Source organism: Scylla paramamosain, chromosome 12 (assembly GCF_035594125.1).
Source record: "Scylla paramamosain isolate STU-SP2022 chromosome 12, ASM3559412v1, whole genome shotgun sequence".
Taxonomy (NCBI): Eukaryota; Metazoa; Arthropoda; class Malacostraca; order Decapoda; family Portunidae; genus Scylla; species Scylla paramamosain.
In genome coordinates, this window is record NC_087162.1 from 13390921 (window position 1) to 13404233 (window position 13313).

At 46.6% G+C, this 13313-nt stretch overlaps 1 protein-coding gene across 1 annotated transcript in view; it reads right to left on the minus strand.

The window, feature by feature from the left end:
- Window positions 1-2218: 2218 nt before the first annotated feature.
- The window catches only part of LOC135105702 (synaptotagmin-10-like), a 111000-nt gene continuing 99905 nt past the window's right edge, over window positions 2219-13313 (minus strand). Inside the window, exons 11-12 of the mRNA XM_064014108.1 lie at window positions 10708-10914; window positions 2219-3671 (exon numbers count right to left, since the gene is read on the minus strand). Coding sequence (XP_063870178.1) covers window positions 3668-3671; window positions 10708-10914 — 211 coding nt within the window. The 3' untranslated portion in view covers window positions 2219-3667. The remainder of the gene's footprint in view (window positions 3672-10707; window positions 10915-13313) is intronic.

Consider the following 13313-nt stretch of genomic DNA (forward strand, 5'->3'; position numbering starts at 1 on the left):
CATGTGATGGACTGTGCTAAGAGTGTGACTACCACTGGGCACTACTCAGGTGAGTATTTTGTTTATTTATAATCAAAAGCCATGATGGTGTTTTGCAAGTCTCACAAATCTTTCCCCTGAGTGACTGTTGTCACTCACGCACAGCTGGGATTTGATAGGACATGCATTACAGTGCACCAATACTCGTTCGTATACATGTCTCAAGGATGGCCAGAGAAAAGAGGCCAGCATCTGATGCCTTCACAATGAAGAATGTGATGGGTGTGAGTCAAGCGAGGAGAAATATGACAATGAAGATGAAGACCTTGAGTAGACAGAAGAATCTTGCTCCTGTGGATTAATTTGCAACATTTAACATCAAGCTCTGACCACACTACAGAATGGGGCATTATGTCAACCTGCTGGAGGAAGCATGACTTGGTCAGGTGACAACACTGCCAGGGCAGTATGACAGAGGAGCAGTAGTTGTAGGCACAACGATACATGAGGGTGGGAGGAACACCAGCTGTGTTCATCCACCTCACAGTTATACACGACAGATGCTATGCACTATGCTATCCTAACGCTGCAGTACTGTGCTCTAGTCACTCACTATAGACAAACGCTGAGTGGTGTGGAAGGCAATCCAGTTCTCTTTCACACAAAAATAGCATATTCTAACATCTGACACAAATATACATTGTTACTATGCTGTTATAATATATTATTGGAATTACACTCTACCAAAAATACATATATTTCTGCCAGCAGAAAAATCTATGTAGAACTATTGATTAAAATTACAGCATACATTCTATTGTAAAATGGTTAGCTTTATGAGAGCGATTTCACATGAACCCACACCTGTTGTTCTTCACAGTGTGAAGAACTGGACTCTTGTTGGCTTAGGATTTGTACCTCATTTGTTCGTGTTTCTGCTTATCTATTAATCAACGGCTCCCAACATTTCTAAAGCACTTGTATGTATATTATGTATATTATAACGTTAAAACTAATGTTATTAAGTTCATATTTGAATCACCCATGACGTCTCATTTCAAGGAAGAAAATACGTGTCATGCTTTATACAGCGTCATACGACCTTCAACATTCGATAATTTCCCTGTGGATTACTATAACACAGCCAGACACTAAAATAAAGACGCACCTGTATCCAACCCAGTGAAAGGGATGCTTTACGGGGAAAGCTGGCCACAAATGACGAAAGAACAAGGCAAACAAGCTAAGGGATCAAGTTGGGCGTGGCAAGAAGAGCTGAAGGGGTTTTCTGAGGGATGGTTCACGGTGCAACTGATTCGAGACGGCGAAAGAACAAAGCGAACAAGCTCAGGAATCTATTTAGTGGTGCTAAGAGGAGCTGAAGGGATATTCTGGGGGACTTCAATGCTCATCACGTCTTTAGCGCCGTCATTGCTACAATCCTTAGGTATCTGTCAAGGAAGCTAGTGGCTCTTAAGCTGACTCGGTATATCTGTCAGCCATGAACCGCAATCTCACGTTTCAGCTCCTTAACTCAATTACTTGAATTATCTTAGGTGGAAGTTACTAAGGTTTCCAAGGATGTTTGCGATTCTAGTGACAAGTTAAAGATTCTGCATCATTAATCGGAAAAAAAAAATACATATGGTAACCCAAGTAATCATCTATGTGCCTTTAGACGCGTTCTGATGGGGGAGTTTCACAATACGGGTCCACGCGTCCTGCTCAAGTGATGCACACAGCCAGGCGAGTCCCAGACATGATGTAGTGAATGGTTTCCAAAGCTTCATGGTGGTGGGGTCATGTGATTTCACCTTACAATGTATATGTTCACGATAGCAGTTCTTTTTCTCTTGCTATATAATGCACTACCACACAACACGACACTTAACACATCACGCGGCGGTAATTGATCTGAGAGTGTGATAGAAAAGTAAGAAAATTGACACGGGGACTCTGCTCTCTCACCAATGTTGCCACTCCCCCAAGAATTTAATTATGAGGAATTGACAACTTTTAAACGTTTTGGCTTCTTACCTCGATTATTTTCAGCAGGCTCTAGTGGAAGGTACTTAAGGTTTTCAAAGGTGTTTTCATGATTCTAATGATGGTTTTAACAATGATTTTGTACCATATACAAGAAAAATATCAATGATAATCCGACTTATCATATCCCTGGACTTTGAGAATAGTTCTTTTGAGAATCCAGATGTAAGTTATTGAGGTTTTCAAATGTGTGTGTGTGTGTGTGTGTGTGAGTGTGTGTGTGTGTGTGTGTGTGTGTTTCAAGATTATAGTGATAGTCTAACAAGGATTTTGCATCATGTTATAAGAAAAATATTCATAAGAACCCGATCAATCGTCACTGTGATCTTTTGAAAATAGTCCTTATGAGAGCCCATAGCTTTAAAAAAAAACAGATCCTAAGACTGCATTTCAAGAACTCTAAGACGAACCTAAAAAAAAAAAAATCTAAAAACTTGAAGGACGAAAAAGAAAATTAATCCAGTTGAAAAATTCCTTGAGTGGCAACACTGTCGTACGTCAATAGTAGACCGAGACCGAAGCCGAAACGAGATGAAAAAAGTATCATAGTACGTATTGCGGAAGGACATCTATTACAAGTATTCTTTTTTTGCATATGAAATTCAGAAAACAATAGAATTTCTCTCGATGACGACAAGGATATGTTTTTTTGCTACTAAACATATGTATCTTCACATATACCAACAGCTTTTTACGAACACTGTGCAGATTACAGCTTGTTCCCGATGACTGGTTAAGCACAGCAAACCGAAGCATCGAGACAGCATGAACACAACATAATGAAGAGTTTGAAGCTACAGAAACAGATTCACTACGTATTCGGGAGGCATCTATACACATAAACATTAGCCTTCTCTCTCTCTCTCTCTCTCTCTCTCTCTCTCAGGACACTCACTGCCGTCGAAGCCAAACAGAGGCTAATGATGAGATATCCTGGTTAAATGTACAGACCATCAACTGAATTCCAAAATTCTGAGCTCTCTAACAGCCTAGCCATTTAGAAGGAAGAAATGCAAGACTGGCAAGGGTGTCTCGAAGTGAGGAGGTGGTTGTGAGAACTGAGGAAAGGTTGGACCGTTGGGGGTGTTTTGGGAGTGTCGTGGAGAGGGACTGTAGGAAGGATGTGAGGAAATGAGGGCTAGGACGTGGTTGTGAAGGGTGAAGGAGAGGCTGTGGAGGACTGGAAGAAATCATGATGTGAGGAAAAGGTGCGGGAAGCTTTGAGTGACTGGGTTTATTGATCAGGAATTAAAGACGAGGAAAGATCGTTGATGGGTAAAGATGAGGTTGTGAAAGGTAAAGGAGAAACTGAGAGACTGAGGAGCTATGGGAATATTGTGACTGGTAAAGGAGGGACTGAAATGAAAATTGCGAAGGGTTAGGAGAGACTATAACGGTTTCTGCGTGGTCATGAGTAAATGGAGGTGTTGTGAGGGGCTTGGAGGAGGTGGTAGACTTTGAAGGGCTATGAAGGCTTGAGAGTCGCTGTGCTTGGCGTGAGAGCAGCTACTAGAGGTGGCTACAAGCAGTGGTGCGGCCGTGCGTTCCCTGCACAAACAAGGACGCCACCGCGAGCCTCCTCCATGTCACGAGTGGACAGAGTCGGTTAGGCGAGGGCCGGGTGAGCACCGCTGCCTCGACTTCACCTGCCAGCAAAAATTTGTTAGGAGATACGATAATCAAGACTGCTATAAAAAGAGTGTCATTCATGAAGAAATTAATATTAATTCTCTCTCTCTCTCTCTCTCTCTCTCTCTCTCTCTCTCTCTCTCTCTCTCTCTCTCTCTCTCTCTCTCTCTCTCTCTCTATTTCTCAATGTGTGTGTGTGTGTGTGTGTGTGTGTGTGTGTGTGTGTGTGTGTGTGTGTGTGTGTGTGTGTCTGTGACCCAAAAATATGAGTTTTATTGTAAGCATATTATAAAATAATATAGAAACAAAAAGTCCTATTTATGTGGAAAAATCTTTCAATACTGAAAATATCAGCCTAATTAGTGTGGTTTTTATTGAAGTATTGAAATGTGATATATGATTCCTGAAAACTACTACTACTATTACTACTATCAATAATGATAATAATAATAATAATAATAATAATAATGATAATAATAATAATAATAATAATAATATCAACACCACCACCACCACCACAAGGACAACAACAACAATAAACTCTACTTTCTACTAGCTACACTAAAATACACGAGATATCTACGAATAGCCCTTAATGAAATCATACTCGTGCTAAAGTTTAAAACAAGGCCAACCTTTCATACCCAACAGTACCTAAGCAACACGAACAGAAATATAATCACTCCAGGATGTTTTCTTCTTGATAAGCGAATGTGCTGGAAACTGGAAGAGAAATTAATTAGTAGAGGAACTGCTGAGTTGGTTTCTCACAAATACGCGAAGGAAGGCACGGGAAACGTTTTCTAATTATCAGACATGACTTTATTCCTCTGATACTCCAATCTACATCAGTCTCCCTTTTAGCCACTTCATTATTTAAGTTTTCTGTTCATCTTGTCATACTAGGTAGTTGTTTTGAGACTTTCGACTCTCTCTCTCTCTCTCTCTCTCTCTCTCTCCAGATACATCGGTGGTCGGATGTGCTCTTGTACTCTGGTTGCCACAGCAACACTTTCTGTAGTTACTGGCTTGCTTCGTCCTTTGTTGTACACGGCAGGCCTCCTGCTGCTACGTCAGGGCCTTGTGCCTTGGCGTACTCTGGTCCGGCCTCATTTAATGTACTTGAGGAGGACCTTGTTATTAGTGGGGACGAGGAAGTGTGGCCTCATTTGTCTGAGGATGGAGGAACGAGGCAGTTATCTTCCGCAGTCGTTCCAGCTCCACTTCCACATTATCAGACCAGCTGTGATCTTCTAACCACCTCCTCTGCCTCCATCTCCAGGCGTACGATAGACGACGCCAACACCAGTGGGGATGACGTGATACCAACCAGTAAATCCTCACGTACTTTTCCTAGTGATGGTGCTCCCGCGGCTAACGACTACCCGCCTTTGTTACCCATCTTCTCGACTCTTGCCTCCGCTTACTCACCCTGCGCACTCTCGCCTGCCTGCTTTTGCACCCAGAACAGACTATGTCAAGCTAGTCTTTCTTGAGAATCCAGGTGTGGACATAAAACTTCGCTGGCTAACTATGGTTAGTCGCCATTTTTGCCTGGACCGTACTCTGGCTGAGGTTAAAATGCCAGCAGTGACCTCTCGCTTTGTCTACATCGCGCGGAAGCGTCAGGATATTGTGCAGTGTTGTGGCTGGGAAGTTTTTGGGGATGAAACTTCAGGTGGAAGATTCTCCTGTGTGGTCTAAGAAGTTCCCCAGCTACCTCATTACCCGTTACCCTGTTGGGGTTGACAGTCACTCGGCAAGGAGTTGCCGGGTATCTACAGTGTCCGCCGCTTCCATCAAAACGGTCAGCCACTCAACAAGATTGTGGTTACCTGGAGTTTCCAGGAGTCTCCCCCGTTGTCTGTGTCCTTCAGTTTTTTTTTACCGTGTCTGCCGTCATGTGAAGTTCAGCCTATGTCAAGTGACAGTCCAATGTGCTTTCGGTCTTGGAATGTAGGGCACATCTCCAGATACTGCTCGGCTGCAGAGAAGTATGCCTGGTGCTCTGGCCCTCACGACTCTCGTTCCTGCCGCCATTGAGGCCCGGCCCGATCGTCGACGGAGAGAATGCTGCCACTCCTTCACCACCACTGCCTCCGGCCGTCACGGCCAACTGGCAGTGCCCTTGTTGTCACGAACGAGGGGTTAATGCATGGCACGGCTGGTCCAGACGTCGTTCTGCCGCTTCAGTTCAGTCGAGGACAGCACCTCCACCACCATCATCAGCACCACCACCATCACCACCCAAGACGCTCCCTACCCTTTCGGACTCAACCTCTCCTCTGCTTCCACGAATCTTGGCCCTTCAGACTGTTGTGGAAAATTTGAAACCCTGCTCTGCCTCCCTCGAGTCCAGTTTGGACACACTGGAGGCCAACATCAACAAAGTTGCTGCTTCGCAAACTGTTATGGAGGCGTCAGTGGCGACGTTAACGCAGGCACATCACACCGTCATTGAGAAGCTCTCGACACTCACTCAGCGGTTCGAGCCCTGGGCTACGCGTGCGGGTGTGCTACCGGTGCTCTCCACTCCCGCTTCTACTGCTGCATGTGCTGCGTTCTCCACTCCCTCCCATGCTGCTGCGTGTGCTACGTCCTCCACTCCCTCCTCTGCTGCTGTGTGTGCTCCTTCTTCCTCTTGCCGACCTCACCATTTCAAGCAGTTCGCTAATCGCCTACAGCTACATATCTTCTCCTGGAATGCCTGTGGAGTGACGTCCTTTGATAAGCTTGCAGCTTTTCAGATATCTGTGTTTCGGCACCACCCGCGGATAGTGTTTATACAGGAGTCCTTTGTTGGCCATATGCATCATGCTGTAGCTCCCACTCTCTCAGGGTATGTTTCCTACATACATCGGGTAAGGAATGGCCTTCTTACGTATGTTCACTCCTCAGTTCGCCACAAGCTTCTTCGTTGTTCAACTGACCCTGACACTAGCTTCCAGCAGTTTGAGGTGACACTAGCCTCAGCTACACTTTCTGTTAGCAATGTTTATTGTTCACCACTTGAGCTGTCTACAGGTGTTTTGCCTCCCCTAGCTGCTCTGGGATTGATCTTCATGGGTGACTTTAATGCTCGCCATCCAGAGTTGGGTGATGTCCCTCCAAATCCAAACAGGAATGGTCGCCGCCTCCTATAATACATCCAGACTCACCGTCTTACTGCTGGGCCACTGATGGAGCTACTCATTCCCGCGGCGAGACTCTCGATCATGTCATCACGTCGGGTCTTCTGGCTATTCACGTCAAGTGCTCTTCCGTTCCAGCCCTGTTTTCCGACCACATTGCTCTTAGCTTCCAGTATTCTGCTCCTGCTTTGTCAACTCCAGTCCACCGTCGACTACGTATCTCTATACCGCCGAAGTATTGTCCCAATTATGTCTCCCTAGATTTGATCTCTCTTCGCCTGATACCCCTTACTCCTCTTTGGTCACCATCACTCATGATTTTTTTCACCTGCTATGTTACCAGGACACATCTCCGTCATTCCCGTCCGCCGCACTCTTGGACCATGGACGATCGCATTCTTCTGGCTGAGAGGACGGCAAAGGAGGCCGCGCGCCTGTTTCAATAGGATCCAACCCCTTGTAACGTGCAGTATTACCAGGCTGGTAGGGATGAGTTGGTAGCACTACAAGGAAATGTGAGAATGGAGTAGTGGCAGAAATTTACGGACAGTATTAATCGGGAGACAAGTGTTGAGGCTATGTGGCATCTGATTAATAGGGTGGTTCGGAGGAAACCTGCCAGCGCTCATCACGACCCGGGTGAACTTACATAGGAACTTTTTGATGGCTGGGCTGCACAGTCTTGTGTGACTAATCTCCCCACACATGTTCTGGAGACTCTCTCTGCCCAAGAGGATCAACGTACTCTCCGCTTGATGGCAGCATTGCTGGAGGGGGATGATGAGGATGCCATACCGATCACCGAGGAGGAGCTGCGACGTGCATTGGCTCGGGGTAACGCGACAGCACCAGGAGACGACGGGATCACGTACTCAGTTCTTCGGCTATTTCATCGTGTACCTGGTAACTCTCTCCTTCGCCTTTATAATCTATGTTTTTCCCAGGGATGTGTACCTTCTGCCTGGACCTGCAGCACCATTGTCCCTATCCCCAAGCCTGGTACGGACAAGTTTCTCTCACCTCTTGCTTCAGCAAGGTCATGGAGTGCATTCTACTTTCCCGTCTGCTTTATCGGCTGGAGTCTGAAATCTCGCCTCGTCTTTTTGGCTTTCAGCCACGCCAGGGCACCCACCATTGTCTCGCGGAGCTCTACTCCCGCCTCTTCTCCAGCAGCGTGCTGGCCTTCATTGACCTCAAGAGTGCATTTGACGTGGCCAACAGAGACATCATCCTCGATCAACTGGTGGATTTCGAAGTCAAGGAGCACCTTCTAAAGTGGATACGGGGATATTTCAGCAACAAATCCTCCTGGGTTTTCTTTCATGGTGTCTACAGCTCCTCTCGAGGTTTCAATCTAGGGATTCCACAAGGTTGGGTGCTCAGTCCATTCCTTTTTAGTGTTTGTATGCACCGTTTACTCTCCCTCTTGCTTGATATGCTTGGTATAACGATCATCTGTTATGCTGATGATATATGTATTCATTCTTCCTCTCCTGCTGCTCTTCAGGCTTATCTTGATTCCTTTAATACCTCTGCTGCTGCTTGTGGACTAATCGTCTCTCCTGAAAAAAGCAGTGTTTACTACCATCAGCCCTGCGTTGCTTCCCCAGTTTTCCATTGGTGCCTGTATCGTCCCTCTCTGTCGGCAGTACCTTTAACTCGGGGCTCCAGTTCACGTTCCTCGCGCTCCTCCGGGCCAGCGTACCATCCCCTTGGTCTGCAGAAGCGCCTCACGCCTCTACAGTGGCTGACGAATAATGCTACTGGCATCTTTATTCCAGTTTCAAGGACAAGCTACGTGTCTTTTATTCGTTCAGTTGTCGATTATCTCTCTCCTGCTCTTATTCAGCTTCCCAAATCTTGCTTACAGCCCTTCGAGGTTTTTCAAAATAAGGCCATGCGAGTCATCGACTAGAGTTGCCAACATGCAAGCGGAACTTCATCTCTCTCCTCTCTACGACAGAATTACCTACATTGTCACACGCTTCACTGCTAAATGTCTCTATTCTCCGCAGCTGGCGCCTCACTACTCATGGGTTGTGAGACGTGCTTTGCCTCAGCCCTCTCGCATCCCTCCTCTACAGCCTAGTGGTCGCCTCTTCATCAGGACTGTCAGCTCGGCTCTTCGTGACATGGACATCGTCATCCCCTAGGAGGAGGAGGTTCCTGGTCCTCCACCGTGAATGCTGCCCGTTCCTGAGGTGCACTATACTTCAATTTCAGCTCACCCCACACTGCAACGGCAACTGGCACTGGAGACTGTAGCTACGGTGCTGTCTTCCTTCCCGTGCCTCGATCTATCTACACCGACGGCTCCGTACAGACTAATGGACGGGCAGGTTGTGCAGTCTACTCCCCTGATACTGATGCTCCACCTGGATGCTGGGGGAGCCGACGTCTCTCAAACTCTTCTATCTCCACGTTTTGCGAGCTTTTGTGGTATCCTGGATGCAGTCAGCCTTCTGTGCCAGCGTGGTCTCAGCGCAGTGATCATCTGTAACTCTCAGCCTGCTCTCAAGGCCCTTTCAAGTGTCAACCCACCATGCACTGCCATAATCAGACGGGTTCTATCATTCTTGGCCTTGGATCATGACAGAAACATTAATCTGTGTGGATTCCATCCCACATCAGTATTACCGGCAGTGACAGAGTTGATGCCCTTGGTAAGGCAGCCTGCAACTTGCCTCTTCCTGCAGCTGGCTTGGTGCCCTCACTCTCAGGTGCCCTAACTTGCATTCGAGCTGCTGCCTTCCGCTCCATCGATCAAGCCCTCTGATCTCCAGAGGGAAGAGAGTGTCACCATCCGGCACTATGACTCCTTTCGCTACCGTTGCTACAAGTATCGCCGCAAAGGAGTCATTGTGAGGAGGCACAATGTGGTCTCCGCCAGGTTCCGTCTTGGCTACAGGCCAGTGTGGGAAGTTGCGGGACTGCAAGACGTGCCGCATTTCTCTTCCTGCTCCCTGTGCGGTGCCCCTGACAATAACACACTGAAAGAACACTGTTTCCACTGCCCTGAGCTGGAAGGTCTGCTGCCCCATGGAGTCCCGCTTATTGATGTGTGCCGCCACCTTTTGATGGCTGACAACCTGGACGTCATCCTTGCACGTTTCCCTGGATTCGGTGGTTGCTGACTTCCCTTTCCCCGTTCTTTAATTTGATATGGGGACCACCAGAGGCCTAACAACATCTATAAACAGCACCACAACGCGTTCCGCCACCACCGTCGCAAGCACCGTCGGCTGGTCTGCGGGTCAGGAGACAAAGTGGTGGCTGCCAGGCTACGTTTGGGCTGCAGACAAGTGTGGCAAGTCGCCGGGGCGGAAAACGTGCCTCATTTCTCTTGCTCTCTTTGCCACTTCCCCAACTGGACCATTAGTACCTGCACTGCCCGGATTGACGCTGGCACAGGTGTGTCAGCATCTGAGCCACGGCACCTAGGTGAAGCCCTCGTCCGGTTCCCTCGTCTTGGTGGCTGTTAATGGATTGCCCTACGAGACTCATTTTTTCTCTATTTATATTCTTTCATTCTTCCTAGTATTGGTGACTGTTGTATATTAGGTTATCTGACTATTAGAATATTGTTAAACACTTATTTTCTGTATTGGAATGACGCCATTGAGGCGCAATAAATTAATCAAAACAAAAATCTCTCTCTCTCTCTCTCTCTCTCTCTCTCTCTCTCTCTCTCTCTCTCTCTCTCTCTCTCTCTCTCTCTCTCTCTCTCTCTCTCTCTCTCTTACTGGAGCTGGCAGAAAAAAAAAAGCAGCCACAAAACTCGTGTCACATCAACCCTTTAGAATGCAGTGGAGGTGCCTGGTAGAAGTGCTTCAGAATACAGGCCTCTCTCTCTCTCTCTCTCTCTCTCTCTCTCTCTCTCTCTCTCTCTCTCTCTCTCTCTCTCTCTCTCTCTCGCTCTTACGTGGAGCTGGCGCCGAAGCAGGAGAGCGTGGGAGGCAGGCCGCGGGTAGGGGAGGTGACTAGGTTGATGGGCACGCTCTCCGTCAGGGGGTACCACTGCGTGACGGGTCGCCGTGGGCACTCCAACATCTCCAGCCAGTGGTCACGACCTGGCCCAATCACCTGGGGTCCGATCACCACCACGCCCAGCAGCTCGTTGGCGCCCAGTCTGCGATAAGGAGGGTTGGGTTATGGAGTGATAGTATGGGTTGGTTGTGGTGGTGGTGGTGGTTTGGTTACGGATAATGATGTGTTGTGTTGTGGTGATGGTGGTATTACTGGTAGTAGAAGTTGTTGTTGTTGTTGCTGGTGGTGGTATTACGTAGTGGTAAAAATATTTGGTGGTGGTGATGGTATTATTGTTATTATTAGTAGTATATTCTATTCGAAAACTTTAGAAACAGACTCCTACACGGTAAGACATCTCCTTTATCACCTCTCATTGGAAGAGGGAATTCTGTAATTTGTGCACTCTACAGCGCTTCATTGTTCCTTTAATAACACATCATACATTCCCTTCGGTAGTATGAAAGTGATTAATTCATCAGCTAAAGCAAGTGTCTTATGACGCGAGCACAAAAATACGAGTAAGTCAAGTGCATTTCTTGAAGAAAAGATAAGGTGTTGTAAGTAAAAAGGCATTTAAAATTCTGCGTGAGCAAGAAAATTAAATGAGTCCTTCCGCAGCGCCTGTGACCCATTTGAGGTCAAACATAAAAATCTTGTTCCGAGGGGATTGAATGGGACAGGGATAACACCGCCTCCTTCAGCTTCAGGCGAGGTGGTGGGGTGGCAGCAATGCTGGCAGGCACATTGTTGCCGCGTCAATTTGTCCATAAATAACATTGCTTAGAGTAAGTTTTGCCTACTATTTCCTGGTTCATTATTGATTTCACTTCAAAACTGTCAGGCTGAAAACATATAATGCAACATCGGAATATACACAATGAATTTAAGCAGGGAACGGTGCAGCAAGCAATGGCAGGCCAAGCCAGGCCCAGGAAGTTGGAAGTCAGCATATATTTATTTCATTTTATTTATTGTTAAGTTCTCGTTGGTGTGTGTGTGTGTGTGTGTGTGTGTGTGTGTGTGTGTGTGTGTGTGTGTGAGAGAGAGAGAGAGAGAAAGAGAGAGAGAGAGAGAGAGAGAGAGAGAGAGAGAGAGAGAGAGAGAGAGAGAGAGAGAGAGAGAGAGAGAGAGAGAGAGAGAGAGAGAGAGAGAGAGAGAGAGACTCAAGTAAGCGTGTATCGGTCAGACTTCGGAAGTCTCCAAATTTAGGGCAAACCCACGGCCCGGGAAGCCCTCGCCCGAATACAGATGAACTTAGGGCTTGGCGTGTCTCCACCTTATAAGAGTGTCATATAATTCTAAAGTTCTCGAAGAGAGTTACAGTTGGTGGTGGAGGATGATGGATGGGGAGGGGAAGGAGTTTTGTATGTGTGTGTGTGTGTGTGTGTGTGTGTGGGGGGGGGGGGGACTAAGTTATCTAATTTAATATAATCTAACCTATCGTAACTTAACATAAACTAAGCTAACCTAGCCCAAGCTTATCTACACTAACCTCTCCTCATCTTATTTCATCTCATCTTAACATACCTTACCTCTCATGTTACCTTCTAACTTAACCTAGCCTAATGTAACTCACCCACAAAATAGTTCAGGTGGCTAACTTTCACATAATCCTTCATCCTCTATACAGTCACCATAATAAACAAACGTTCGAAGTTGGCAGGAATTCTAATTAGTTTCAGGTGAACCGGAGAATTCCGCTAACTTCCGAGACCACTTGTTAAAAGTGTGCGCCTGACAGGAGAGACGAAGCGGCGAGGACTGTGTGGGCGCCTCAAGACATGTAACTGTTAGTCTCTCTCTCTCTCTCTCTCTCTCTCTCTCTCTCTCTCTCTCTCTCTCTCTCTCTCTCTCTCAGCGGCAATCAGGGTACAAGCACCTGTTCCGTTATTCAGCGCTGGGGCGGCGTCCCCAGGCGTAGGTTGTTCCGGTCCCTAAATGGATCGCAATGCCACTGACGCGGAGAGAGAGAAAGAGAGAGAGAGGGGGACGGGGGAAATGTTTCCGTCAAGTTAGCTTCCATCCATCATAAGACACGACAAGAACGTCACAAGTGTCACAACTGTTCTACGTTGATTATAAATTACATCTTGTTTATCTACGTATTCGCTTCACGATAACTTCCTGTCCTGTCTTTCAGACTTTACTTATCTTACGTTGTTTACTTCAGTGTAGACAGGGTGTAGTTTATTGTAAATTCTATTGTAATTAACTATTCATTCAACTACGATGATTTTCTGTTCTATGTTCAATATTTATTTTATTGTACATTTCTTACTTCATTATATAAAATGCCCCTATAGTCTCTCTCTCTCTCTCTCTCTCTCTCTCTCTCTCTCTCTCTCTCTCTCTCTCTCTCTCTCTCTCTCTCTCTCTCTCTCTCTCCTGCTTTTGATGTTCCTTTATGTTCTTTTGTGTTCTGTTTATTTGGTCAAGAGGTATACTGCTGTTTGTCCCTCCTTTATGTTCCTTTATATTCCGTTAATTTATCCTGCATCT